Source organism: Nerophis ophidion, linkage group LG12 (genome assembly GCF_033978795.1).
Source record: "Nerophis ophidion isolate RoL-2023_Sa linkage group LG12, RoL_Noph_v1.0, whole genome shotgun sequence".
Classification (NCBI taxonomy): Eukaryota; Metazoa; Chordata; class Actinopteri; order Syngnathiformes; family Syngnathidae; genus Nerophis; species Nerophis ophidion.
The window spans coordinates 48,584,376-48,611,762 of record NC_084622.1 but is presented as its reverse complement, the minus strand read 5'-3'; the positions used below and the strand labels follow the sequence as shown (position 1 = coordinate 48,611,762).

Sequence of the window (27,387 nt, the reverse complement as noted above, 5' to 3'; positions counted from 1 at the left end):
GTTTCCAAATATAATTTGAAATGTGGACTCGTCAGACCACAGAACACCTTTCCACTTTGCATCAGTCCATCTTAGGTGAGCTCGGGCCCAGCCAGGCCGGCGGCGTTTCAGGATATTGTTGATAAATCAATCAATCAATCAATGTTTATTTATATAGCCCCCAATCACAAATGTCTCAAAGGACTGCACAAATCATTACGACTACAACATCCTCGGAAGAACCCACAAAAGGGCAAGGAAAACTCACACCCAGTGGGCAGGGAGAATTCACATCCAGTGGGACGCCAGTGACAATGCTGACTATGAGAAACCTTGGAGAGGACCTCAGATGTGGGCAACCCCCCCCCTCTAGGGGACCGAAAGCAATGGATGTCGAGCGGGTCTAACATGATACTGTGAAAGTTCAATCCATAGTGGCTCCAACACAGCCGCGAGAGTTCAGTTCAAGCGGATCCAAGACAGCAGCGAGAGTCCCGTCCACAGGAAACCATCTCAAGCGGATCAGCAGCGTAGAGATGTCCCCAACCGATACAGGCGAGCGGTCCATCCTGGGTCCCGACGAGCGGTCCATCCTGGGTCTCGACTCTGGACAGCCAGTACTTCATCCATGGTCATCGGACCGGACCCCCTCCACAAGGGAGGGGGGGATATAGGAGAAAGAAAAGAAGCGGCAGATCAACTGGTCTAAAAAGGAGGTCTATTTAAAGGCTAGTGTATACAGATGAGTTTTAAGGTGATACTTAAATGCTTCTACTGAGGTAGCATCTCGAACTGTTACCGGGAGGGCATTCCAGAGTACTGGAGCCCGAATGGAAAACGCTCTATAGCCCGCAGACTTTTTTTGGGCTCTAGGAATCACTAATAAGCCGGAGTCTTTTGAACGCAGATTTCTTGCCGGGACATACGGTACAATACAATCGGCAAGATAGGCTGGAGCTAGACCGTGTAGTATTTTATACGTAAGTAGTAAAACATTAAAGTCACATCTTAAGTGCACAGGAAGCCAGTGCAGGTGAGCCAGTACAGGCGTAATATGATCAAACTTTCTTGTTCTTGTCAAAAGTCTAGCAGCCGCATTTTGTACCAACTGTAATCTTTTAATGCTAGACATGGGGAGACCCGAAAATAATAATAAATGGGTTTGGCTTTGCGTAGTAGAGTTTTAACTTACACTTACAGATGTAACGACCAACTGTAGTTACTGAAAGTAGTTTTATGAAGTGTTCCTGAGCCCATGTGGTGATATCCTTTACACACTGATGTCGGTTTTTGATGCAGTACCGCCTGAGGGATCCAAAGTCCGTAATATCATCGCTTACGTGCAGTGATTTCTCCAGATTCTCTGAACTTTTTGATGATTTTACAGACCATAAATGGTAAAATCCCTATATTCCTTGCAATAGCTCGTTGAAAAATGTTGTTCTAAAACTGTTTGACAATTTTATTGTAAAGTGCTGACCCTCACCCCATCCTTGTTTGTGAATTACTTAGAATTTCATGGAAGCTGCTTTTATACCCAATCATGGCCCCCACCTGTTCCCAATCAGCCTGCACACCTGTGGGATGTTCCATATAAGTATTTGATGAGCATTCCTCAACTTTATCAGTATTTATTGCCACCTTTCCCAACTTCTTTGTCACGCGTTGCTGGCATCAAATTCTAAAGTTAATGATTATTTGCAAAAAATAAAAAGTTTCTCAGTTTGAACATCAAGTATCTTGTCTTTGTAGCATATTCAACATAATTTGGGTTGAAAATAATTTGCAAATCATTGTATTCCGTTTGTATTTACATCAAACACAATTTCCCAACTCATATGGAAACAGGGTTTGCACATTAGATCCATGCACCGTATTTTTCGGACTATAAGTCGCCGTCTTCTCCACAGTCCAGCGGGCTGAGACCCGGCTGAGACCCGGCCAAACCAAAAGAAAAATTAAAAACATTTTTTTGATTCATTTATTTTTTATCGTTTGGCCAAGTCTCACCCCCGGCCAAACTACAAAAAAAAAAAACGCGACTTATAGTCCGAAAAATACGGTACATTCCTGCTATTGTCTGGTGCGCACAAGAATCTATAATGGGACATGGGGAAAATATTTGTTTAGATATGTCTCTTGTGCTCAAGGGAAAAACATCTTGAGCACACGTGAAACTTTTGCGTGTGCACGAGATCTAAAAAATGCTTTCCGCCTATAGGAGCGCCATACGACAAACACACACACACGCATGTATAGTATACTTAGCCAATGGCTAAACACATGCCGCAGACCCAGTTTGTAGAATATAATAAGTAGCAATACTTTGGCTGCTTGTCAATTATGATGCATATTAAATAATCAATCAATCAATCAATCAATGTTTACTTATATAGCCCTAAATCACCAGTGTCTCAAAGGGCTGCACAAACCACCACGACATCCTCGGTAGGCCCACATAAGGGCAAGGAAAACTCACACCCAGTGGGACGTCGGTGACATTAATGACTATGAGAACCTTAGAGAGGAGGAAAGCAATGGATGTCGAGCGGGTCTAACATGACACTGTGAAAGCCCAATCCACAATGGATCCAACACAGTCGCGAGAGTCCAGTCCAAAGCGGATCCAACACAGCAGCGAGAGTCCCGTTCACAGCGGAGCCAGCAGGAAACCATCCCAAGCGGAGGCGGATCAGCAGCGCAGAGATGTCCCCAGCCGATACACAGGCCAGCAGTACATGGCCACCGGATCGGACCGGATCGGACCGGACCCCCTCCACAAGGGAGAGTGGGACATAGAAGAAAAAGAAAAGAAACGGCAGATCAACTGGTCTAAAAAGGGAGTCTATTTAAAGGCTAGAGTATACAAATGAGTTTTAAGGTGAGACTTAAATGCTTCTACTGAGGTGGCATCTCGAACTGTTACCGGGAGGGCATTCCAGAGTACTGGAGCCCGAACGGAAAACGCTCTATAGCCCGCAGACTTTTTTTGGGCTTTGGGAATCACTAACAAGCCGGAGTCCTTTGAACGCAGATTTCTTGCCGGGACATATGGTACAATACAATCGGCAAGATAGGATGGAGCTAGACCGTGTAGTATTTTATACGTAAGTAGTAAAACCTTAAAGTCACATCTTAAGTGCACAGGAAGCCAGTGCAGGTGAGCCAGTACAGGCGTAATGTGATCAAACTTTCTTGTTCTTGTCAAAAGTCTAGCAGCCGCATTTTGTACCAACTGTAATCTTTTAATGCTAGACATGGGGAGACGCGAAAATAATACGGAGACCCGAAAATAATACGTTACAGTAGTAGTAGTAGTAGTAGTAGTAGTCGAGTAGTCATGTAGGATGTTCTCTTGGGTCGGTACCCCTCTACCCAGATACCATTACATAGTGAACTTGGAAATACAGATAAACAAAAGGTGGCAATCTGAATGAATTAGCAATAATCAATGGAAAGGAATGAAACTGTCTCTGGATGTGCAAAAGGCAGCTCCACATTCATCTGAGATGTGCTGTCTGAACAGTATTAGGTCTAAGCTAATTACAGTCACATGCTGCTCTGAGAAAGACAAAAAAAACCCCCCAAAACATCCTCCTTTTCTTATCCCGAAGCCCTCTGATGACGAGGAGGAGGACAAAGCCACTTCACAGGGTTAGAGCACAGCTACGCCTCCAGCTGGGCTCCTGATTAAGCGCAGTGGTGTTCTGATGCATCACCCACTTGCCAATTCCCACTTTTTCACATATTATATTCACGACACATCGTCAAATAAGAAAACAAAAATATTAGAGAGGAAAATAACGCAGCTTGCCTATTCATCATGTATCCCATTTCTTACACATCTGCCTAAAAGCACATATAGATAGAGAAGTGATCATTAAACTCACAATCTAATGGATTGACGGGGCTTATTTTTCATGGTGAGACTGATATGTCTTCCTTACACCACAGTAATAGTACAAAATATGGCAGGATGTAGTGTTTCACTTGTGCTATTAAATGCTACCACTGCTATAGAGAGGTTTTACGGCTAACCGTTTGTCGCAGTTAATGGGGGTTTGACGGCCCCCTCGGGAATGATATATGTAATCAATGATTAAAGTAGGATTTATTATACAAAAAGGCCGTTTTTTTTACAGCATTATGTAATTTTAGCTTAAAACTACAAACCCCGTTTGCATATGAGTTGGGAAATTGTGTTAGATGTAAATATAAACGGAATACAATGATTCCCAAATCCTTTTCAACCCATATATTTAATTGAATGCACTACAAAGACAAGATATTTGATGTTCAAACTCAAACTTTATTTTTTTTGGCAAATAATAATTAACTTAGAATTTCATGGCTGCAACATGTGACAAAGTAGTTGGGAAAGGGCATGTTCACCACTGTGTTACATCACCTTTTCTTTTAACAACACTCAATAAACGTTTGGGAACTGAGGAAATTAATTGTTGAAGCTTCGAAAGTGGAACTCTTTCCCATTCTTGTTTTATGTAGAGCTTCAGTCGTTCAACAGTCGGGGTCTCCGCTGTCGTATTTTACGCTTCATAATACGCCACACATTTTCGATGGGAGACAGGTCTGGACTGCAGGCGGGCCAGGAAAGTACCCGCACTCTTTTTTCACGAAGCCATGCAGCTGTAACACGTGCTGAATGTGGCTTGGCATTGTCTTGCTGAAATAAGCAGGGGTGTCCATGAAAAAGACGGCGCTTAGATGGCAGCATATGTTGTTCCAAAACCTGTATGTACCTTTCAGCATTAATGGTGCCTTCACAGATGTGTAAGTTAACCATGCCTTGGGCACTAATGTACCCCCATACCATCACAGATGCTGGCTTTTGAACTTTGCGTCGATAACAGTCTGGATGGTTCGCTTCCCCTTTGGTCCGGATGACACGATGTCGAATATTTCCAAAAACAATTTTAAATGTGGAATCGTCAGACCACAGAACACTTTTCCACCTTGCACCAGTCCATCTTTGATGATCTCGGGCCCAGAGAAGCCGGTGGCGTTTCTGGATGTTGTTGATAAATGGGTTTCGCTTTGCATAGTAGAGCTTTAACTTGCACTTACAGATGTAGCAACGAACTGTATTCAGCGACAGTGGTTTTCTGAAGTGTTCCTGAGCCCATGTGGTGATATCCTTTAGAGATTGATGTCGGTTTTTGATACAGTGCCGTCTGAGGGATCAAAAGTCATTGAGCTTAAAATATGTTGTCTTTGTAGAATATTCAACTGAATATGGGTTGAAAATTATTTGCAAATAATTGTATTCCGTTTATATTTACATCTAACACAATTTCCAACTCATATGGAAACAGGGTTTGTATGAACCCCTATAGGATGCGGATCAAAATTCACATTTCGAGTTAAAACAGTCAAATGAAAAAAGAATATAAACTGAGAAGTTGTCTGAAAATGATTATGTTCCATCAAAACATTGTTATGGTTTAAATATCTTATAGCTATATAGGAAAATCAACATTCAAGTAGGGCTTCACGGTGGCAGAGGGGTTAGTGCGTCTGCCTCACAATACGAAGTTCCTGCAGTCCTGGGTTCAAATCCAGGCTCGGGATCTTTCTGTGTGGAGTTTGCATGTTCTCCCCGTGAATGCGTGGGTTCCCTCCGGGTACTCCGGCTTCCTCCCACTTCCAAAGACATGCACCTGGGGATAGGTTGATTGGCAACACTAAATTGGCCCTAGTGTGTGAATGTGAGTGTGAATGTTGTCTGTCTATCTGTGTTGGCCCTGCGATGAGGTGGCGACTTGTCCAGGGTGTACCCCGCCTTCCGCCCGATTGTAGCTGAGATAGGCGCCAGCGCCCCCCGCGACCCCAAAAGGGAATAAGCGGTAGAAAATGGATGGAACATTCAAGTATTGGAGAGTCCTGTGAAAAATGGTTTGTGTTTGGATTAGTACATTATAATCTCTGCAATGGGGAATATGAGCACCATGTTCTTTCATTGTAGGCTCCTATTAGGTTTGTTTGTTTGTTTGTTTTTTGGTTACTGTGTAATCATGTTTGTTTGAAGTCAACTAATCAAGAAAAAGCTCAAGAATAGAAGAACAAAATATCCATTTGTTTTCAGAAACGTATTTAGCAAAATTCGCACCTTGAGTGCAGCGCATGTGCAGTGATCCGCTTTCAATTGCAATGAGTGATGTACATTGTGTCATTACGCGGAGTCGAACCCGCGTTTCCTCAGCGGCTGGAGCTGCGAGCGCCTCCTCTGACAGCGCGCTCAGACACGGCCCCACTCGTGCTGAGCGCAGCACGCCCACGCAGCAACGAACCTGCACTCAATCAATGATCTACACACCTGGACTTGATGAAAGGGAGCAGCATAAAGACTTTCTGACCCGAGGAACCTTTGCCAGAACGTCACTATCTTCCCAGTAAGCATTACGTCTGGTATTCCCTCCCCTGTGCTTTGCTCTTTGCTCTCTCCGTGTCTCCCTTGTTCATGTCCGCAGTGACTCCCCTGTCTTCCGTGATCGTACCTTGCCTCTCGACATCCATCCGGATTCCTGACTGCCTTCCTCGATCCACGACCTCCCTGCTCGGACCCAGACCATGCTGCCTCGCTCCTGCCCCCGACCTCTTGCCTGCTCACAAACTGCCTCTTCGCCTTGCCCCTCTGGATTCGACGAAAGATACAACCAACACTCACAGACAACAAACCCTGGTAACATTTACACTATTAATATTACACATAGTCAACACTCATTCACTTAGAGTAGCATATACATGCCATGTAAACATCAAAGGTTTAAATAAACCTTGTGAACAGCAGTTGTGCCCTGGTTGTCGCCTCCTTCCCTCTGTACCTAACACATTGTGTTGTGTTAAGTTTTCTGTCAGCACCGCAATTGCTTCTTGGTTCTTAGTGTTCTCCATCCAACACACAAACACTTTGAAACACAACACAGAGCCATGGAGGAACACAAAGCACTCATGCATACAATTGTACTATCATACATCACATGGTTCCAGTTTCTCATTAGATGTCCAAAAAGGAGCAGGAAGAAGCATAATCCAACATTTTTTTTGTGGCATAGCAGTATCCAACCCATTTATTTGTACTTAATCTGTAACCACAGTAAATTAATAAATAAATGGGTTAAATGATAAATGGGTTGTACTTGTATAGCGCTTTTCTACCTTCAAGGTACTCAAAGCGCTTTGACACTACTTCCACATTTACCCATTCACACACACATTCACACACTGATGGAGGGAGCTGCCATGCAAGGCGCCAACCAGCACCCATCAGGAGCAAGGGTGAAGTGTCTTGCTCAGGACACAACGGACGTGACGAGGTTGGTTCTAGGTGGGATTTGAACCAGTGACCCTCGGGTTGCGCACGGCCACTCTCCCACTGCGCCACGCCGTCCTAAATAATTAGATAAATGAGGAAAAAAATATTAAATGATCATACATAGTTATGATTCTCATAATGAGATGAACAAGATTTTTCTTATTTTTCATTAAGGTTCAAGATGATTAACAGGATTCTTCTTTCTGGCACCTTAAAAAACTTTTTAAATTTAGTGTTTAAAAAAATGGCTGTAAAAATTTTGAGGTAAAGTTTCTGAGAGTGGATCATGTTAGAACTTTGTTTATCAATCCATTCCATCATTTAATTCCAAGGTTCTAAAGAATGGAAGTGTTAAAAGTTAAAGTTAAAGTACCAATGATTGTCACACACACACTAGGTGTGGCGAAATTATTTCCTGCATCTGACCCATCACCCTTGATCACCCCCTGGGAGGGGAGGGGAGCAGTGGGCAGCAGCGGTGGCCACGCCCGGGAATCATTTTTGGTGATTTAATCCCCAATCCCAACCCTTGATGCTGGGTGCCAAGCAGGGAGGTAACGGGTCCCATTTTTACTGTCTGTGGTATGACTCGACCTACCGATCTCTGTACATACATGCAAATGTTTTGAATTAAGTTTTTCTTTAAAGGCCTACTGAAAGCCACTACTACCAACCACACAGTCTGATAGTTTATATATCAATGATGACATATTAACACTGCAACACATGCCAATACGGCCTTTTTAGTTTACTAAATTGCAATTTTAAATTTCCCGCGAGTTTCTTGTTGAAAACGTCGCGGAATGATGACACGTACGGACTGTTTGGAAATATTAGTGCTGCACCACTCGCAGCTAAAAGTCGTCTGCTTTAGCCGCATAATTATCCAATCCAATCCTTTTTGATTGATTGATTGATACTTTTATTAGTAGATTGCACAGTTCAGTACATATTCCGTACAATTGACCACTAAATGGTAACACCCCAATAAGTTTTTCAACTTGTTTAAGTCGGGGTCCACGTTAATCAATCCACTTTATTTATATAGCACATTTAAACAACAATAACGTTTCCAAAGTGCTGCACAGCCATGTTAAAAACAATATTAAAAAAACTATATAATGCTCCACCAATGACTGAATAAAAACAAAAAATAAATAAATGTAAAACCAATAAAAACAAAAAATTAAAAAACAAAAAAACTAAAAATATAAAAACAAATATGATTAAAAACTATTTTAAAGAGTAAAATCAATTAAAACAGTAAAATAGAAATCAAAGTGTATAAAAAACACAGAGGACAACAGAGGACAGAGGACCACACAACTCACGTAGTGTTAAAAGCCAAAGAATAAAAGTGGGTCTTAAGACGAGACTTAAAACACTCCACTGTGGAAGCAGTTTGAACATGGAGGGGCAGAGTGTTCCAGACCACAGAGAAGGCCCTGTCTCCCCTGGTCTTAAGTCTGGTCTTGGGCACCACGAGCTGGAACTGGCTCTCGGACCTCAGAGCGCGCGCAGGGATGTAAATTTGGATGAGGTCCGAGATATATTGAGGTGCCAGTCCATGTAAAGATTTAAAAACAAACAGCAATGTTTTAAAATCAATTCTAAAATGAACAGGGAGCCAGTGCAAACTCTGAAGAATTGGGGTTATATGCTGGTGTTTCCTGGCCCCTGTTAAAAGTCTTGCTGCCGCGTTCTGGACTAACTGCAACCGGGAGAGAGCTTTTGGGCTAATGTCAGCATAAAGTGCATTGCAGTAGTCCAGGCCACTTGAAATAAAAGCATGCACGACTTGTTCAAACAGGTTAAAAGATAAAAACGGTTTTACCTTTGCTAAAATACGAAGGTGATAAAAACACGATTTTAAAACGCCATTGACTTGTTCGTCTAGTTTAAAATCGCTTACACAGTATTTTGGACGTTTGTGATGCTGAATCTTTTGCAATTGGTTCATTTAATAATGGAGACTATAAAGAACAATGCTGTTGGTGGAAAGCGGTGGATTGCAGCTGTCTTAAGCACCGACACAGCCGGTGTTTCTTTGTTTGTTGTGAAGCTTTAACACAGAGCGGTCAAGCGAACGTGTTTCTCTACGTCAACCATCATGTTTTTGGATGGGGAAATTGTGATATGTATTATACCTGAGACGTCAGTGGATTATTTGTCGTCCTGCAGCAGCTGTCAAAAAAGGCAGCTGTGAGCTTGGCTCCTCGGCTTCTGTCTGAGACACTGCGTGTTCACCGCAGCCATCCGACCTCGAGGTATCCTTTTACAATCTTTAAAATCTCACTAAAACACTATTAAAACAATAAGCAAATAAGGGATCTTCCAGAATTATCCTGGTAAATGTGTCTAATTACATCTGAAACGCTCACTTTGCCGCCGCCCGGAGCCGTCGCTTTTTTATTTTATTTTATTTTATCTAGTCCTTCACTATCAATATCCTAATTCACAAATCTTTCATCCTCGCTCAAATTAATGGGGAAATTGCCGTTTTCTCGGTCCAAATTGCTCTTACTGCTGGTGGCTCCCATTATAAACAATGTGAGGATGTGTGGAGCCCTGCAACTCGTGACGTCACGCGTACATACTTCCGGTAAAGGCGGGGCTTTTCTATTAGCGACCAAAACTTGCGAACTTTATCGTCGATTTTCTCTACTAAATCATTTCAGCAAAAATATGGCAATATCGCGAAATGATCAAGTATGACACGTAGAATGGACCTGCTATCCCCGTTTAAATAAGAAAATCTCATTTCAGTAGGCCTTTAAGTTTATATTTATCTTCTTTGTTTTTTTAAATAATTGTTGGATGTTCTTGGGTAGCAGGAAATAGTTTGCTTTGTATATAATTTTAGCTGAATCATTGAACTATCCGGGGGGTGGGATGTGTAGGGGGAGGTTAGGTTTCATTTTGAACATTGGTCACTTGTGTCTGTGCCAACTCCAGAAACTAGCGAGTGTTGCAAGTGGATCACTGGGGCGGCATGGCGTAGTGGGTAGAGCGGCCGTGCCAGAAACCTGAGGGTTGCAGGTTCGCTTCCCACCTATGGACATCAAAGTGGCTGCCGTTGTGTTCTTGGGCAGGACACTTCACCCTTTGCCCCCGGTGCCGCTCACACCGGTGAATGAATGATGAATGAATGATAGGTGGTGGTCGGAGGGGCCACCACGCTTCCGTCAGTCTACCCCAGGGCAGCTGTGGCTACAGATGTAGCTTACCACCACCAGGTGTGAATGAATGATGGGTTCCCACTTCTCTGTGAGCGCTTTGAGTATCTAACAATAGAAAAGCGCGATATGAATCTAATCCATTATTATTATTATTACTGGGCATGTGTAAGTTCATCCATCCATCCATCCATCTTCTTCCGCTTATCCGAGGTCGGGTCGCGGGGGCAACAGCCTAAGCAGGGAAACCCAGACTTCCCTCTCCCCAGCCACTTCGTCTAGCTCTTCCCGGGGGATCACGAGGCGTTCCCAGGCCAGCCGGGAGACATAGTCTTCTCAACGTGTCCTGGGTCTTCCCCGTGGCCTCCTACCGGTTGGATGTGCCCTACACACCTCCCTAGGGAGGCGTTCGGGTGGCATCCTGACCAGATGCCCGAACCACCTCATCTGGCTCCTCTCGATGTGGAGGAGCAGCGGCTTTACTTTGAGTTCCTCCCGGATGGCAGAGCTTCTCACCCTATCTCTAAGGGAGAGCCCCACCACACGACGGAGGAAACTCATTTGGGCCGCTTGTACCCGTGATCTTATCCTTTCGGTCATGACCCAAAGCTCATGACCATAGGTGAGGATGGGAACGTAGATTGACCGGTAAATTGAGAGCTTTGCCTTCCGGCTCAGCTCCTTCTTCACCACAACGGATCGGTACAACGTCCGCATTACTGAAGACGCCGCACCGATCCGCCTGTCGATCTCACGATCCACTCTTCCCTCACTCGTGAACAAGACTCCTAGGTACTTGAACTCCTCCACTTGGGGCAGGGTCTCCTCCCCATGTGTAAGTTGCAATGCAAAAATCAAAAATCGGAATTTAATGCTTGACTGTTGAAATGCACAATTTGACACGATTTGTCGGGCCATTTCTGCCATTTGTCATTGGTGCTGTTTAAATAAGTCTTCATGTCTCACTGGCATCATTTCTTTCTCTGACAAGAAAGTGTTAGCTTGAATTGAATTAGTTCCTATGTTCCATCTAGGCAAAGTGAAAAGGACACCACTTATCCTTTTGCTAATTAGTCTGCCATGAGGCCACGCCCCTCGTACCACATCCACGGAAAAAGTGTCTGAAAAAACAGATTTGAATCTGAAAAATAAGATGTGAAACTTGACAAAAATATTTGAATTTTAAAACTACAAATTTTATCTGGAATATTTGAAAGCTAAAATATCAAAATATATTAAAGTAAAAAATAAAAACTAATAATTAATTTAAAATAAACTATAAGTGTAAATAAAAATCATATTGTACCTAAAATAAAATCATAATTTATTTATTTAAAACATTTATTTATTTCTATTTTGAATACACTGATATATTTTCAAATTTCAACGTCAAAACCTTAACTTTTAATTTCAAAGTACACTTTTTGAAGTACAAAACTTTTAGCCCTGATTTAGCTGCATGTGGATTGTTTATCTGTGTTGGCCCTCTAATGAGGGGGCGACTTGTCCATGATCTACCCCGCCTTTTGCCTGAATGGAGCTGAGCCCCCTGCTACCCCAAAAGGTACAAGTTGTAGAAAAATGGATGGATGGATGGATTAAATAAAAGATCCAATATGTGCCTAAAGCTTGATGCTATGAATACAAAAATATGTGTTTGTTTAGTGACTTTGTATTGGAACTAATTAGAGTTTTCACCCAAATCCTTTCCAAATAATGCTTTGATCTATTCTTGAGTCCAATGCTTTGATCAACGCATGTTCGGAAAACTGATTCTCTAATGCCGAATGGGCAAGTATTTACAAACCCCATTTCCATATGAGTTGGGAAATTGTGTTAGATGTAAATATAAACGGAATACAATTAATTGCAAATCATTTCCAACCCATATTCAGTTGAATATGCTACAAAGACAACATATTTGATTTTCAAACTGATCAACTTTTTTTTTTGCAAATAATCATTAACTTTAGAATTTGATGCCAGCAACACGTGACAAAAAAGTTGGGAAAAGTGGCAATAAATACTGATAAAGTCGACACTTATTTGGAACATCCCACAGGTGTGCAGGCTAATTGGGAACAGGTGGGTGTCAAGATTGGGTATAAAAACAGTTTCCCAAAAAATGCTCAGTCTTTCACAAGAAAGGATGGGGCGAGGTAAACCCCTTTGTCCACAACTGCGTGAGCAAATAGTCAAACAGTTTAAGAACAACGTTTCTCAAAGTGCAATGGCAAGAATTTTAGGGATTTCTACATCTACGGTCCTTAGCAGGGGCGTCAGTAGACCTAATACTGTACTGGGGCACACCTGGGGCACAAATAATTCATGTGAGCGTGCAAAGCGCGCAAGCAAAAACATTTTTAGCACTTATTGATCATAAAAAATACATAAATAGTGCTTTAAACTATGAAATCATATCAGATTATGTTGTATGGATCTTTGATGAACCACCTGAAATTAACTAATGCATTTGAGCTACTTGTGCACTTTTTTACTCCAGACTTCTAAACTGCTACTGGTAAAAGCAAAAAGGAAGAGCAATGAATCTTTTTGAAATATATATTGCAGTAATCATCTGCAAATTTAACATCTACAAAAGTAAAACAAAAAATAAAGCACCCCTACATCTCTGGGTTCTTTTATATTATTTAATTTCCATTTATGGCAATGTGGCTAATCCTATTTCAGATACACAAAACTATAAAATATACACAAAACAATAAAGCCACAGTAGTAGAATAAATGAACAACTGTTGTGTGTCTGTTCAGGGAATCATTTTCTGAGAAGTAAACTGTAACGTCTCCTTTTCATTTTTGCAAAGTGGTCAATCACTCTGGACAGACATGGAAATATTACAGTAACTGTTATACAGTTGACCAGTGGTTCCCAACTACTGGGTCGTGACATAAAAGTGGATTGTGTGTCATTTTCAGTGAGTCGCAGTCACATGTGTGCATGAAAAAAAAAAGTTTAGGGAGAGAAAAATCAAATTGTGGCAACAAAACCAGATTATTTTTTAGCCATTTTTCTAGTGACTATTAGTGAGTATTTTAGCAAAAGGCAAACCGACTAACAAGTTGGAGGAGGACTCAGGACAGACATGGAAATATATATTTTTTTAAATCTAAATGGGGCAACAAAACCTGATATTTTTAGCTATCTTTCTGAAAACAAATACAGAAATTTTACCATTTTTTTCTGGAAACAAAACCAGATGCTTTAGCTGTAGCCATTTTTCTGGTGACAAAACAAGATTATTTTAGTCAAAGTCGCACCGATTAACAAGACAAGTCTACTGTGCTATTTTTCTGTGAAATAAACTTGAATGATTTAAAATTTGGCTCACGACTTGATGATATGGAAACATGTTTTTCTTCCTGAAGATAAAACCATTTGAGAAGCACTCAACTCACACATGCTGACTCCAAATCATCATTGATACAGAACCAGCAGACAATAACCAACATTATGTTTCATGTTCATTGGAAATTCCCCCGACAGTTCGTACAGCAAATGAATATGTTTGTCTGATACAAGGAATAACGTTAGCTAACTTAGCATCAACTTAAGACAATGATGTTGCCTAGCTAGCTAGGACTTCACTTACATCTCTCATTCCTGCTGCTTCTTCTCTGCTGCGGGCGAATAACTTTCTTAAATCCATCTAGGAGTTACCAGTTTGAGTCAAATCAAAATCAAAATAATGTAATTAACAAATTGTTGTTGGCTAACGTTACCTACCTCACGCAGTGATTCTCAGCCTCTCTCTCTCTCTCTCTCTCAACGAAGTCTCAATCTACACGTGAATAAATTACCATATTAATTAGCCATGTGCTCATTGTTACGTGGAGTGAATACAGTAACAATCAATGACCATACTAAGTAGTATGTGCGCTGTTGTCTATGTTATGTAGACTTAAAACTCTGAAGCGTTTTTTTTTTTATTGGTGAAATTTTTACTGGGGTGCTGCAGATCAACAGTGGGGCACGTGCCCCAGTGAAATATGTCTGGCGGCCCCTGGTCCTTAGTTTCATCAAAAGGTTCAGAGAATCTGGAGAATTCACTCCACGTAAGCAGCATGGCCGGAAACCAACATTGAATGACCGTGAACTTCGATCCCCCAGATGGCACTGTATCAAAAACCGACATCAATCAATCAATCAATCAATCAATGTTTACTTATATAGCCCTAAATCACTAGTGTCTCAAAGGGCTGCACAAACCACCACGACATCCTCGGTAGGCCCACATAAGGGCAAGGAAAACTCACACCCAGTGGGACATCGGTGACAATAATGACCCAGTGGGACGTCGGTGACAATGATGACTATGAGAACCTTAGAGAGGAGGAAAGCAATGGATGTCGAGCGGATCTAACAGGATACTTCGAAAGTTCAATCCACAATGGATACAACACAGTCGCGAGAGTCCAGTCCAAGGAGGATCTCTAAAGGATGTCACCACATGGGCTCAGGAACACTTCAGAAAACCACTGTCACAAAATACAGTTTGTCGCTACATCTGTAAGTGCAAGTTAAAGCTTTATTATGCAAAGCGAAAACCATTTACATAAAACAAGAATGGGAAAGAATTCCACTTTCAAAGCTTCAACAATTACTTTCCTCAGTTCCCAAACATTTATTGAGTGTTGTTAAAAGAAAAGGTGGTGTAACACAGTGGTGAACATGCCCTTTCCCAACTACGTTGGCAAGTGTTGCAGCCATGAAATTCTAAGTTAATTATTATTTGCAAAAAAAAAATAAAGTTTATGAGTTTGAACATCAAATATCTTGTCTTTGTAGTGCATTCGACTGAATATGGGTTGAAAAGGATTTGCAAATCATTGTATTCCGTTTATATTTACATCTATCACAATTTCCCAACTCATATGGAAACGGGGTTTGTACATTGAACAAACACAGGGAGCCTATTCCAGCTGCATTCGGGTCGCCACCCCGTCGCAGGACCAACACGGATAGACAACATTCGCACTCATATTCATATATAGCCTTCTTTGTGTTGGGTTTTATAGTGTGTGATAAAGAAACATGAAAGCGTGACCGAGTGTTGCTGATACCTTAGCCATGTGGCTTAACAGTAGGGATGTGTCTCCTGGCTTTGCATTTCATAGGACCTAAATAGTGTCTATTGAACTGTGCAGCCCCATGGTTTAGGCTATTTTCAGCCGAGCTCAGGGTCTGTTCACAGGATTACACTGGAGATTCAATGTGCGTGGCCAGCCACAACGTTGCTGTCTCCAACCACCGTTATTTATCAGCATACTTCTTCTTTCTTGTTTAGAAACCCCCACACAGCTACAGTTGTGGTCAAAAGTTTACATACACTTGTAAAGAACATAATGTCATGGATGTCTTGAGTTTCCAATAATTTCGACAACTCTTGTTTTTTTTGTGATAGAGTGATTGGAGCACATACTTCTTTGTCACAAAAAACATTCATGAAGCTTGGTTCTTTTATGAATTTATTATGGGTCTACTGAAAATGTGACCAAATCTGCTGGGTGAAAAGTATACATACAGCAATGTTAATATTTGGTTACATGTCCCTTGGCAAGTTTCACTGCAATAAGGCGCTTTTGGTAGCCATCCACAAACTTCTGGTTGAATTGTTGAATTTTTGACCACTCCTTTTGACAAAATTGGTGCAGTTCAGCTAAATTTGTTGGTTTTCTCACATGGACTTGTTTCTTCAGCATTGTCCACACATTTATGTCAGGACTTTGGGAAGGCCATTTTAAAACCTTAATTGTAGCCTGATTTAGCCATTACTTTACCACTTTTCAATCAATCAATCAATCAATGTTTATTTATATAGCCCCAAATCACAAATGTCTCAAAGGACTGCACAAATCATTACGACTACAACATCCTCGGAAGAACCCACAAAAGGGCAAGGAAAACTCACACCCAGTGGGCAGGGAGAATTCACATCCAGTGGGACGCCAGTGACAATGCTGACTATGAGAAACCTTGGAGAGGACCTCAGATGTGGGCAACCCCCCCCACCCTCTAGGGGACCGAAAGCAATGGATGTCGAGCGGGTCTAACATGATACTGTGAAAGTTCAATCCATAGTGGCTCCAAGACAGCAGCGAGAGTCCCGTCCACAGGAAACCATCTCAAGCGGATCAGCAGCGTAGAGATGTCCCCAACCGATACAGGCGAGCAGTCCATCCTGGGTCCTGACGAGCGGTCCATCCTGGGTCTCGACTCTGGACAGCCAGTACTTCATCCATGGTTATCGGACCGGACCCCCTCCACAAGGGAGGGGGGGACATAGGAGAAATAAAAGAAGCAGCAGATCAACTGGTCTAAAAAGGGAGTCTATTTAAAGGCTACAGTATACAAATGAGTTTTAAGGTGAGACTTAAATGCTTCTACTGAGGTAGCATCTCGAACTGTTACCGGGAGGGCATTCCAGAGTACTGGAGCCCGAACGGAAAACGCTCTATAGCCCGCAGACTTTTTTTGGGCTCTAGGAATCACTAATAAGCCGGAGTCTTTTGAACGCAGATTTCTTGCCGGGACATATGGTACAATACAATCGGCAAGATAGGCTGGAGCTAGACCGTGTAGTATTTTATACGTAAGTAGTAAAACCTTAAAGTCACATCTTAAGTGCACAGGAAGCCAGTGCAGGTGAGCCAGTACAGGCGTAATATGACGTGTGTTTGGGGTCATTGTCCTGTTGGGACACCCAACTGCGTCCAAGACCCAACGTCCAGGCTGATGATTTTAAGTGGTCCTGAAGAATTTAGAGGTAAACCTCCTCTTTCATCGTACCATTTTATCTCTGTAAATCACCACTTGGCAGCAAAAAAAGGCACAGGGCATAATACCACCATTACCATTCTTGACGGTAGGGATGGTGTTCCTGGGAATAAAGGCCTCACTTTTCCCCTCCAAACTTATTGCGGGGTATTGTGGCCAAACGGCTACATTTTTGTTTCATCTGACATCACATGGACAAAGATAAGACCTTCTGGAAGAAAGTTCTGTGGTCAGTAGACCCATAATAAATTCATAAATGTTTCATGAATGTTTTTTGTGACCAACAAGTATGTGCTCCAATCACTCTATCACAAAAAAATAAGAGTTGTAGAAATTATTGGAAACTCAAGACAGCCATGACATTATGTTCTTTACAAGTGGATGTAAACTTTTGAATACGACTGTAAATAAGATGAAATGGCCAAAATCTCTACTTTTTGGTCGACGTCATCATTATTGTAGCCAAAGTGTGTCCAAACAACTACCACGGAATACCTTTTCGTACAAGCTTTTTCACGCTTTGTGACACCTAGCTGTTTGTTGTGTACCTACACCACCAGCAGTGTGTTTTAAATAATATGGTGTATTAGTAGAGAGAATTGAGGGGGAAACTGAAACAACAAACATGGCAGTGTTATAGCAGTCAGAAGCTCCAAATTGGTTGATCGCTAAAATCTAGCTTGTACTTGAGAATACTGATGTCTAACAGTTTGACTTACTGGATGAATATGAAAAGGATGCAAATGTTGACATCTCAAATTTTGTGTCAGTTTAAAGAAAGTAAATCTATAAACAAAACATTCTCTAACAAAGAGTATGGATGATCTAAGCTTGTATTTGCTCGTATTTGATTCAACTTATGTCTTGTAGATGGTGTGTCTGCCAGTCTTAACCATTGTTGCTCACCAAAATCACTTAGAAAACAACGGTATATATCGTTATTACCAAAATAAAATAGGAAAGTACACAGAATAAACAAGAAATCATGGATAAACCAACCACCTTCATCTACCCAAGTCTGCTTGGTTATCCGACAATAATCACGCCATAACATTACCATGAATTGATTTACGTGGACAAGTTGAAAAACGTATTCGGGTGTTACCATTTAGTGGTCAATTGTACGGAATATGTACTGAACTGTGCAATCTACTAATAAAAGTTTCAATCAATCAATCAATCAGACAAGTAGGACAACCATGATTAGTGTGGCAGGATTCCGTAACTCAGACTTACAAAAATGTGGCAGTGTTGTAAACAATCAAACATCAACTGTATGATTGTTTGTATCTGTATGACAATTTCCTATTCTTGTCTTCCTATGGCTGTCTCTATACTGCCCACAGTCCACTTGGAAGTCAGTGTAAGTATTTGTCAAACCATCAAGAAGCAGGTTAAAACTGAACCTCTAGTTTGGAGAAGACCGTGCGTGCCCTCTCTGTCCATACCTGCATCACATCTCTGTAAGATGTAAGACAAGCCTAATACACCTGAGGGAGGGAGAGGGCTGAAGCCTATCCCAGCTGCACTGATGGCAGGACCAACACAGATAGAAAAGTATTCGCACTCACATTCACACACTAGGGCCAATTTAGCGTTGCCAATCAACTTATCTCCAGTTGCATGTCTGTGGAGGAAGCTAGAGTACCCGGGGAGAACCCACGCAGTCCCAGGGAGAACTGTGCAACTGTGCAAACTCCACACAGAAAGATCGAACCGAGGACCTTCGTGCCTAAAGGCACAACTACTAATCACTGGGCCATCGTGCTGCCTATTGGCAGTGTATTACTCACACATGTTCAGTATGCCGCTAGGTGACATTATACGCAAATACGGTGTTAGCTTTCACTGTTATGCTGATGACACCCAACTCTACATGCCCCTAAAGCTGACCAACACGCCGGATTGTAGTCAGCTGGAGGCGTGTCTTAATGAAATTAAACAATGGATGTCCGCTAACTTTTTGCAACTTAATGCCAAAAAAACGGAAATGCTGATTATCGGTCCTGCTAGACACCGAACTCTATTTAATAATACAACTCTAACATTTGACAACCAAACAATTAAACAAGGCGACACGGTAAAGAATCTGGGTATTATCTTCGACCCAACTCTCTCCTTTGAGGCACACATTAAAAGCGTTACTAAAACGGCCTTCTTTCATCTCCGTAATATCGCTAAAATTCGCTCCATTCTGTCCACTAAAGAAGCTGAGATCATTATCCATGCGTTTGTTACGTCTCGCCTCGACTACTGTAACGTATTATTTTCGGGTCTCCCCATGTCTAGCATTAAAAGATTACAGTTGGTACAAAATGCGGCTGCTAGACTTTTGACAAGAACAAGAAAGTTTGATCACATTACGCCTGTACTGGCTCACCTGCACTGGCTTCCTGTGCACTTAAGATGTGACTTTAAGGTTTTACTACTTACGTATAAAATACTACACGGTCTAGCTCCATCCTATCTTGCCGATTGTATTGTACCATATGTCCCGGCAAGAAATCTGCGTTCAAAGGACTCCGGCTTGTTAGTGATTCCCAAAGCCCAAAAAAAGTCTGCGGGCTCTGGAGCGTTTTCCGTTCGGGCTCCAGTACTCTGGAATGCCCTCCCGGTAACAGTTCGAGATGCCACCTCAGTAGAAGCATTTAAGTCTCACCTTAAAACTCATTTGTATACTCTAGCCTTTAAATAGACTCCCTTTTTAGACCAGTTGATCTGCTGTTTCTTTTCTTTTTCTTCTATGTCCCACTCTCCCCTGTGGAGGGGGTCCGGTCCGATCCGGTGGCCATGTACTGCTTGCCTGTGTATCGGCTGGGGACATCTCTGCGCTGCTGATCCGCCTCCGCTTGGGATGGTTTCCTGCTGGCTCCGCTGTGAACGGGACTCTCGCTGCTGTGTTGGATCCGCTTTGGACTGGACTCTCGCGACTGTGTTGGATCCATTGTGGATTGAATTTTCACAGTATCATGTTAGACCCGCTCGACATCCATTGCTTTCCTCCTCTCTAAGGTTCTCATAGTCATTATTGTCACCGACGTCCCACTGGGTCATTATTGTCACCGATGTCCCACTGGGTGTGAGTTTTCCTTGCCCTTATGTGGGCCTACCGAGGATGTCGTGGTGGTTTGTGCAGCCCTTTGAGACACTAGTGATTTAGGGCTATATAAGTAAACATTGATTGATTGATTGATATACTTAAATAACTGGATACTGATTGTCCACAGGTCTTCCACCCACCTCAAACTGACTGGTGTTATAGACTGAATGGGGGGGAAAAAATGTATCCCTCTGATTTAAAACGAAGTCTTTAAAAAACATGTCCCGTGTGTCTTTTCAAGGTGAATATTCATCTCTGTAAGGAAGCTAAATCAAAGACATTGAGTAAGCCCTTCCGGTGGTGCTTTGTTCTTTTAGTGGGACAATGTGACAAGATATATTTACTCAATACTGACAGAACAGGCTGAGGTTTCTCTACACGACTAGTCTCTGCATGACTACTCACCCTCAGGGCATCGACAAGAAATAATACGTCTGTTCTGATGCTTCACCACAGGCTCCAGCACCTGGCGAGCAAATAGGCATATTCATAGCAGATTGCCTCTAAGTAATGTTGTGATTGTTCATGCCTACAAAATATACCTGATATAAAGCATTTGAAATTCAGGCTCCCCTTTTCAAATTGCACTAGGTCGATGCTGTGTAAAAAACCCTAACAAAATAACTCGACAGTTATTATCAGTGTTAAAAAATGTGATTGTATATCATGAACATAATTACATTGATTACTACAAGAACACAGACATTAGCAGCGTCGAGTATTGATATCAATTTTTCATGGACCATACTTCACAATTGCCTGCAACAAGAAGGGCTAGGCAGAGACAGTTACTGTTTTATCTAAAGGCGTCTATAATTGCACAAAGATTGATGCACGTTGCCCCAACCCACTCCATGTAGAAATTGACATTAAGAAAAATAACAGCAGCAACATAAACAACCATTTTTGCAGTGTATTTATGAAAATCCATGCTGCCTCTCATTTACTACAGGCGGTTCAGCGTAAATCAGAGCAGCATTACATAGACAAACAGCAGTCATGACTTGGACTTTGGTGTGGTGCAAAGCGATTGGAGTGGACACGGCGTGAAGGTAAGGACATCTTTTAATTAATAACTTAAAAAAAGGAACCAACGAAAAGCCTTCACAGAGGAGGTTCAAAACTTGGCTATGAAAACAAAAAACTTGCACTAAGGCAAAACTATGGACATAAAACAAAAACTTGCACTGCGGCACGAATAAAGAAAAACTTACTTGGAACGAGAAAGGAACATTGATCATCGACATGGATAACAAGGGTGTTTCTGTGGTGAACTGAATTTTCCGAATTTTTCTGTGTTGGTTTGCACGCCATGTTGACTCTCGCTCTCACCCACAGTCTGGAGTGCAGCTGACGCTGGGCAATCTTGCACACCTGAAGTTGATTAAGGTGGCCTATTTAGTCTGGGTGCTGACGGCCTGTCAGTGACGGAACTTTGTGTCCACTGCAAGTTTCAACTCACATGTGTCTTGGCCTCCTTCACACTAGCAGTCTTTCTAGTCTGTCTTGTGTGCCTCTCAGGTTTGCCTATTATACCCCAGCCTTGTCTAGCGCCTTTAGTTAGCATTTTGTTTCTTTGTTTTACTTTGTTTTTGAAGAAAATTATCCTAGCTTCATCTAGCGTCCTTATTTTTGTACTTTGTACCCCTGTTTGGTATTTTTCCCGGCCTGTATTGTTCCTAGCTTTGTCTAGCGCTTCCTGTTCTATTTTTTGGTTGTTTGATATAGTTGTTCTTCATGGTGTGTTTTTTTATTTCCACCATCGCCTTTTGTTTTGGCTACGTCCCACTTCCACCAAAATAAAGGAAGAACTTTACTATAACCAAAATACGTCTCTGCATCCTTGGGATCCACTCTCATATTTCGTAACAGAAAAACAAAATGCTAACTAAAGGCGCTAGACAAGGCTAGGATATAATAGGTAAACCTGAGAGGTGCACAAGACAGACTAGAAAGACCGCTAGTGTGAAAGAGGCCTAGACACATGCGAGTTGAAACTTGCAGTGGACACAAAGTTCCGTCACTGACAGGCCGTCAGCACCCAGACTAAATAGGCCACCTTAATCAACTTCAGGTGTGCAAGATTGCCCAGCGTCAGCTGCACTCCAGACTGTGGGGGAGAGCGAGAGTCAACATGACGTGCAAACCAACACAGAAAAATTAGGAGAATTCAGTTCACCACAGTTTCAAGTGAGTAGAAGATGACAGAGGGTGATGTTGCCAGGCTGACTGCCTGGCAACTGCAGGCTTAAATGGTGACGTGGTGATTGACAACGGGTGCATGAGTCCAAGTGAATCAGGTGCGTGAGTCATGAGAACAGGTGAACTGATTGGTAGTCATGGAAACAAAAACAAACCATGGTGCGCAAAAACAGGAAATAAAGGAGTTAAAAACAAAAAAGAACCAAACTAAATAGAACATGTTCACAAAGACATGACAACAGCGAGTTTTATTCCAATCACTAAAGACTTAAGGGGTTGTATGCAAAACTCACTACGGGCAAGAAAATAAAGGCTTGTGTGCGGAATAAATAAGTGCCAAAACAGCTTTGAGGGTGTATGGCTTGGACCTTGATTCTAAAAACAGGATTAAGATGAAGTGGAACATTTTCAATTGTATTTAACTTTCAAATTAGAAATGATGTTGTTCAAACATAAAGCTATAGACATGGTGCACTCTGATCAGTGCATGCAGACTCGCTTCATCTGTATTAATTCTGATGTAGTAATCCGAGTAATAACGATCAGAAAATCCCAGTGTTCTTTATGAGCATTTTATGAATGATTCTGAGCACCTACTAATTAAAACCAATCCATTGCTAAAATGTTGTGTTTAATGCTTAGTACCTGTTCTCATTACGCTGGGTGTATCTTGGTTGGGGGTCAGCATCTCCATCATTAACATCGTAGCTTGCCTCTGGGTCCTAAGAAACCACAAACCAAAGTTGAAACACTCATGGCGGGAATTTTCTTTAAATGGTTACTTAGTTCTGTAAAATTCAGGTCTGGGTTGTCTAAATATGTCCCTTATTTTGTTTTAGACTTACATAATTGCTGATGAGATCAGGGTGGTCTTTTTCAATGCCATCATCCAGAATAGTCACCACAATACCTTTTCCAGTGTAACCCTGAGCCCAGGCTACTTTGGTATTCAAGTCCTGATGAGTTGGGGTGGACTGAGGGAGACATAAGACAGTTATACAAATGTTTTCTAGACTGGAATTACACTGCATTTTTGAGAATTTACATGTATTTTTAAATGATCCTTGCATAACAAAACATACACTAGGCAGAGACATAGTAATGTCAATGAACAACAGAGATTAAACATTACAGTTTGGTCACCCTAAAAATGGAACTCTGACATTTTAACATTGTACTATACAAAGTATTTTGTAAATTAAACCGCGATATACAATTATAAAACTTGTATTATTTTATTTGATCAATTAGGTGATTACTCTGTGTGCCGTGCTCACATTGCCACTGCTCAGTACACTACACATTAGAGATGCGCGGTTTGGGGTCTCATCCGCGGAGTCCGCGGATAAACCGCGGGTCGGGCGGCTGACATAACGAAAAAATTGATTTTAAATAGATTTGGGCAGGTGGCGGTTGAACCATTTGGAAAAATATGATATACATGGTTCAGAGATCGGTAACTTTTACCGTTCAAAGAGCCATTTTGGACCCGTGTCACAAAGCGAAGAAAACATTAGTTGACGTAAACATTCTCAAGAAAGTCTGCCGGCATTCACCCGGTTAATAAGTATTAGGGCGTGCTATCAAGCCATTGCCTTTGACGCCTTCTACAACATGTACAATTTACTTGCAAGTCCAGCAATATGTTGTGAGTGGCTTCCACTGACACACGCACACGACTGCAAGGAATACTGGGTGATACAGAGTACACTAATGGTTGTGATATAAACAATTTTAACACTCTTACTAATATGCGCCACGCTGTGAAGCCACATCAAAGAAGAATGACAAACACATTTCGGGAGAACATCCTCACAGTAACACAACATAAACGCAACACAACAAATACCCAGAATACTTTGCATCCATGACAATCCCCGACTATATTATACACCCCACTAGCAGCAAACCCCGCCCGTGTGTCGGTAAGGTGGGCGGGGTTGGGGGCGAAAAGTATATTCAGGAAGTGTCATGGATGCAAAGGATTCTGGGTATTTGTTGTGTTGCGTTTATGTTGTGTTACTGTGAGGATGTTCTCCCGAAATGTGTTTGTCATTCTTGTTTGGTGTGGCTTCACAGTGTGGCGCATATTAGTAAGAGTGTTAAAATTGTTTATATGACAAGCATTAGTGTACTCTGTATCACCCAGTATGCCCTTCAATCTTGTACGTGTGTTTGCTGATCCTGCATACAGCATGTTGCTGGACTGGCAAACGGTACGTACATGTTGTTGAAGGTGTCAAAGGCAATGGCTTTACAGCACGCCCTTATTCCCGTTATCAGAATCAGCACCATCGGATATTCGCGGGAACGTTAGCGGCTCCCATTGCCTTCTTTACTTTGTGACACGGGTCAAACTAGCTCTTTTAGTGGTAAAAGTCGTCGACTTCGGATATATAACAACGGCCGGTTGCGGTTCTGATAAAATGTTGGTTCGGGTGCACAGCGGGTGGATGACGACTTTAGTGATGCGGTTGCGGATGATATACAGTATTTGCCTCTCCGCGCATCTTTACTACATATGCTGTTGTTGCTATTGGAACCGCAATATCCCTGAAACACAAAATCCCAGGGGATCAATTAAATTCTAATTAATTTGTTTAAAATAATCTAAGTAGAGATCAACAACGCCTTAAAACATCATGGGCGGGTTGTAAATATTAAAATCTGAATTTCACATTATTGTTGCACACCGCTTCTGAGGAAAAGCTTCCATGGTTAAGTCTCCTACTATAGCTGGTGTGGCATTGACAATTGGCATAAGTGTGTTATCTATAATTACATACACACTATCAAGGGAGTTCTCCAGGGCAAATAAAACAATGTAACTGGCAAAGAGAAAATGCAGCTTAGGGTTGACACAATACATTTTGGGGTCTAGCCACATATTTATTTAACCACGATGTAAAATATACAGCCAAGTGAAAGCATCAGCTCTAACTGTTGTATCATTTCCTTCCTCTATTTAGTTGTCAAGTCAAAGCTGTGTAAAAAACAGAGTCCTTGTGTGCAACAATAGATGTGTTGTCTCAACTCCTGTTCATGACTGCTTTATGTTATCCAATAACCATGTTATTTATCTTTTGCAACAACATGCAAACAAAAAGCTAAAAGATGAGACTGTGACCAACTGAAGCATCCAAAAAAAAAATCAATTAATCAATGTTTATTTATATAGCCCTGAATCCCAAGTGTTTCAAAGGGCTGCACAAACCACAACGACATCCTCAGTAGAGCCCTCATAAGGGCAAGGAAAAACTCACCCCAGTGGGACGTCGACAATGATGACTATGAGAAACCTTGGAGAATCAGAATCGGAATCAGAATCAGAATCAGAATCAGAATCAGAATCATTTTTATTTGTCCGTTCCAACATGTACAAGACACATCAGAACTGAAATTACATTTTCGGCACAGTCCCGCTAAGAACAGACATACGTTACGGGGGGGACAAGACGAGACCGCCGACGGATCAGCCGGTTACAGCACTCCTTAAAAAGATAAGAAAAGGGTGACATTAGGAAAGGGGGGGGGGGGGGGGTAAAAAAATATCAGTCCAAGGCTAGACCCTCAGCAGAGGTCTAGTCTGAGTCCAAGGAAAAAACCTCACATAGCATGGCACACATTAAACATGCATATATCACACCAACTTGCAACAGAGGGAGGGGTGGGTTTGCGCAGGCCCGCTGTTCGCTCTGTAGCGCCGCTCGGCCATTTCACAACCCCAGAGGAGATAAGCGTTGGTGAGGGTGTTGATTTAAGGGTCGGGGTCATGTGTGTGCGTATGCCCAATTAACTCGGGAGAGGTGAAGTGTTTTTGTATGGCTGAGCCCGATAAAGTTTGGCTACAGATGTTGTTGGCAAAAAGGAAGGTCAAAAGCGTCTATCTTTGAGAAGTCTTCGAGAGATTTTCTTCAGAACAGCCTGCTCCATGGCAAGGCCATTCAGGGAGTCCAAATCGTAGATAAAAAGTAGTTTTCCTTCGAGAAGACAAAATGTTGACTTGTCTTCTCTGCTTGTCCATGCTGGACCTCTTTTAGTTCCAATTAATTATTCCTTCTCTGCAAACTTTTCCAAGATGAGATCCATTTTGCGATTCAACTCAGAATTCGCACAAGTCTGTGCTCCCACAGCCAGACCCAATCCTTCCATTGCGTTGAACAGCCGTTGGGCCCCTTGAGTGGCTGGCATCGTCTTCCGAATTTGTCGACACACCAGAGCAATGCCCAGCCCAATCAGCAAGTGCCCCGTGATCACAGCTCCAAATAGGTAGATGTCTTCGACGTCCTCGATGGAAAGAGCTGAGAGGCACATGATCCTCCATGTGTTCCAGGAGTCCCGCACCTAACCCGCAGCGATGGTTCCATCAGGGCAGCCAGGCTCCCCCGAACCTCTTTTTCTTGTCGAAAAGACTGTGTCAATAGCGTCAAGAGTCCAGCTGATCATATTCATATTGAAATTTGGATTAGAGGACAGCGCAAAGAACGAGGCTTTTAAAAAGTTCAGACAAGGACAAAGACAAAGAGAGCAAGCAGGGAAGGAGGGAACGGAGAATGCGACAGCCCTCACCAGAAGACCGCATATGTGGGCAACTCCCCCCCCCCCAGTTGACCGAAAGCAATGGATGTCGACCGAATATTGTGATATTGTGAAAGTCCAATCCATAGTGGATCTACCATAACCGTGAGAATCCAGTTCAAAGTGGATCCAATATAGTAGCGAGAGTCCCGTCCAAAATGGAGCCAGCAGGAAACCATCCCAAACGGAGGCGGATCAGCAGCGCAGCGATGTCCCCATCCTG

The 27,387-nt window shown here is 42.2% G+C and overlaps 1 protein-coding gene across 1 annotated transcript in view; it reads right to left on the bottom strand.

The window, feature by feature from the left end:
* LOC133563511 (furin-like) overlaps positions 1–27,387 on the bottom strand; it is a 268,307-nt gene that overhangs the window by 93,914 nt on the left and 147,006 nt on the right. The window contains exons 5-6 of the mRNA XM_061917673.1: positions 23,432–23,560; positions 23,232–23,308 (exon numbers count right to left, since the gene is read on the bottom strand). Coding sequence (XP_061773657.1) covers positions 23,232–23,308; positions 23,432–23,560 — 206 coding nt within the window. The remainder of the gene's footprint in view (positions 1–23,231; positions 23,309–23,431; positions 23,561–27,387) is intronic.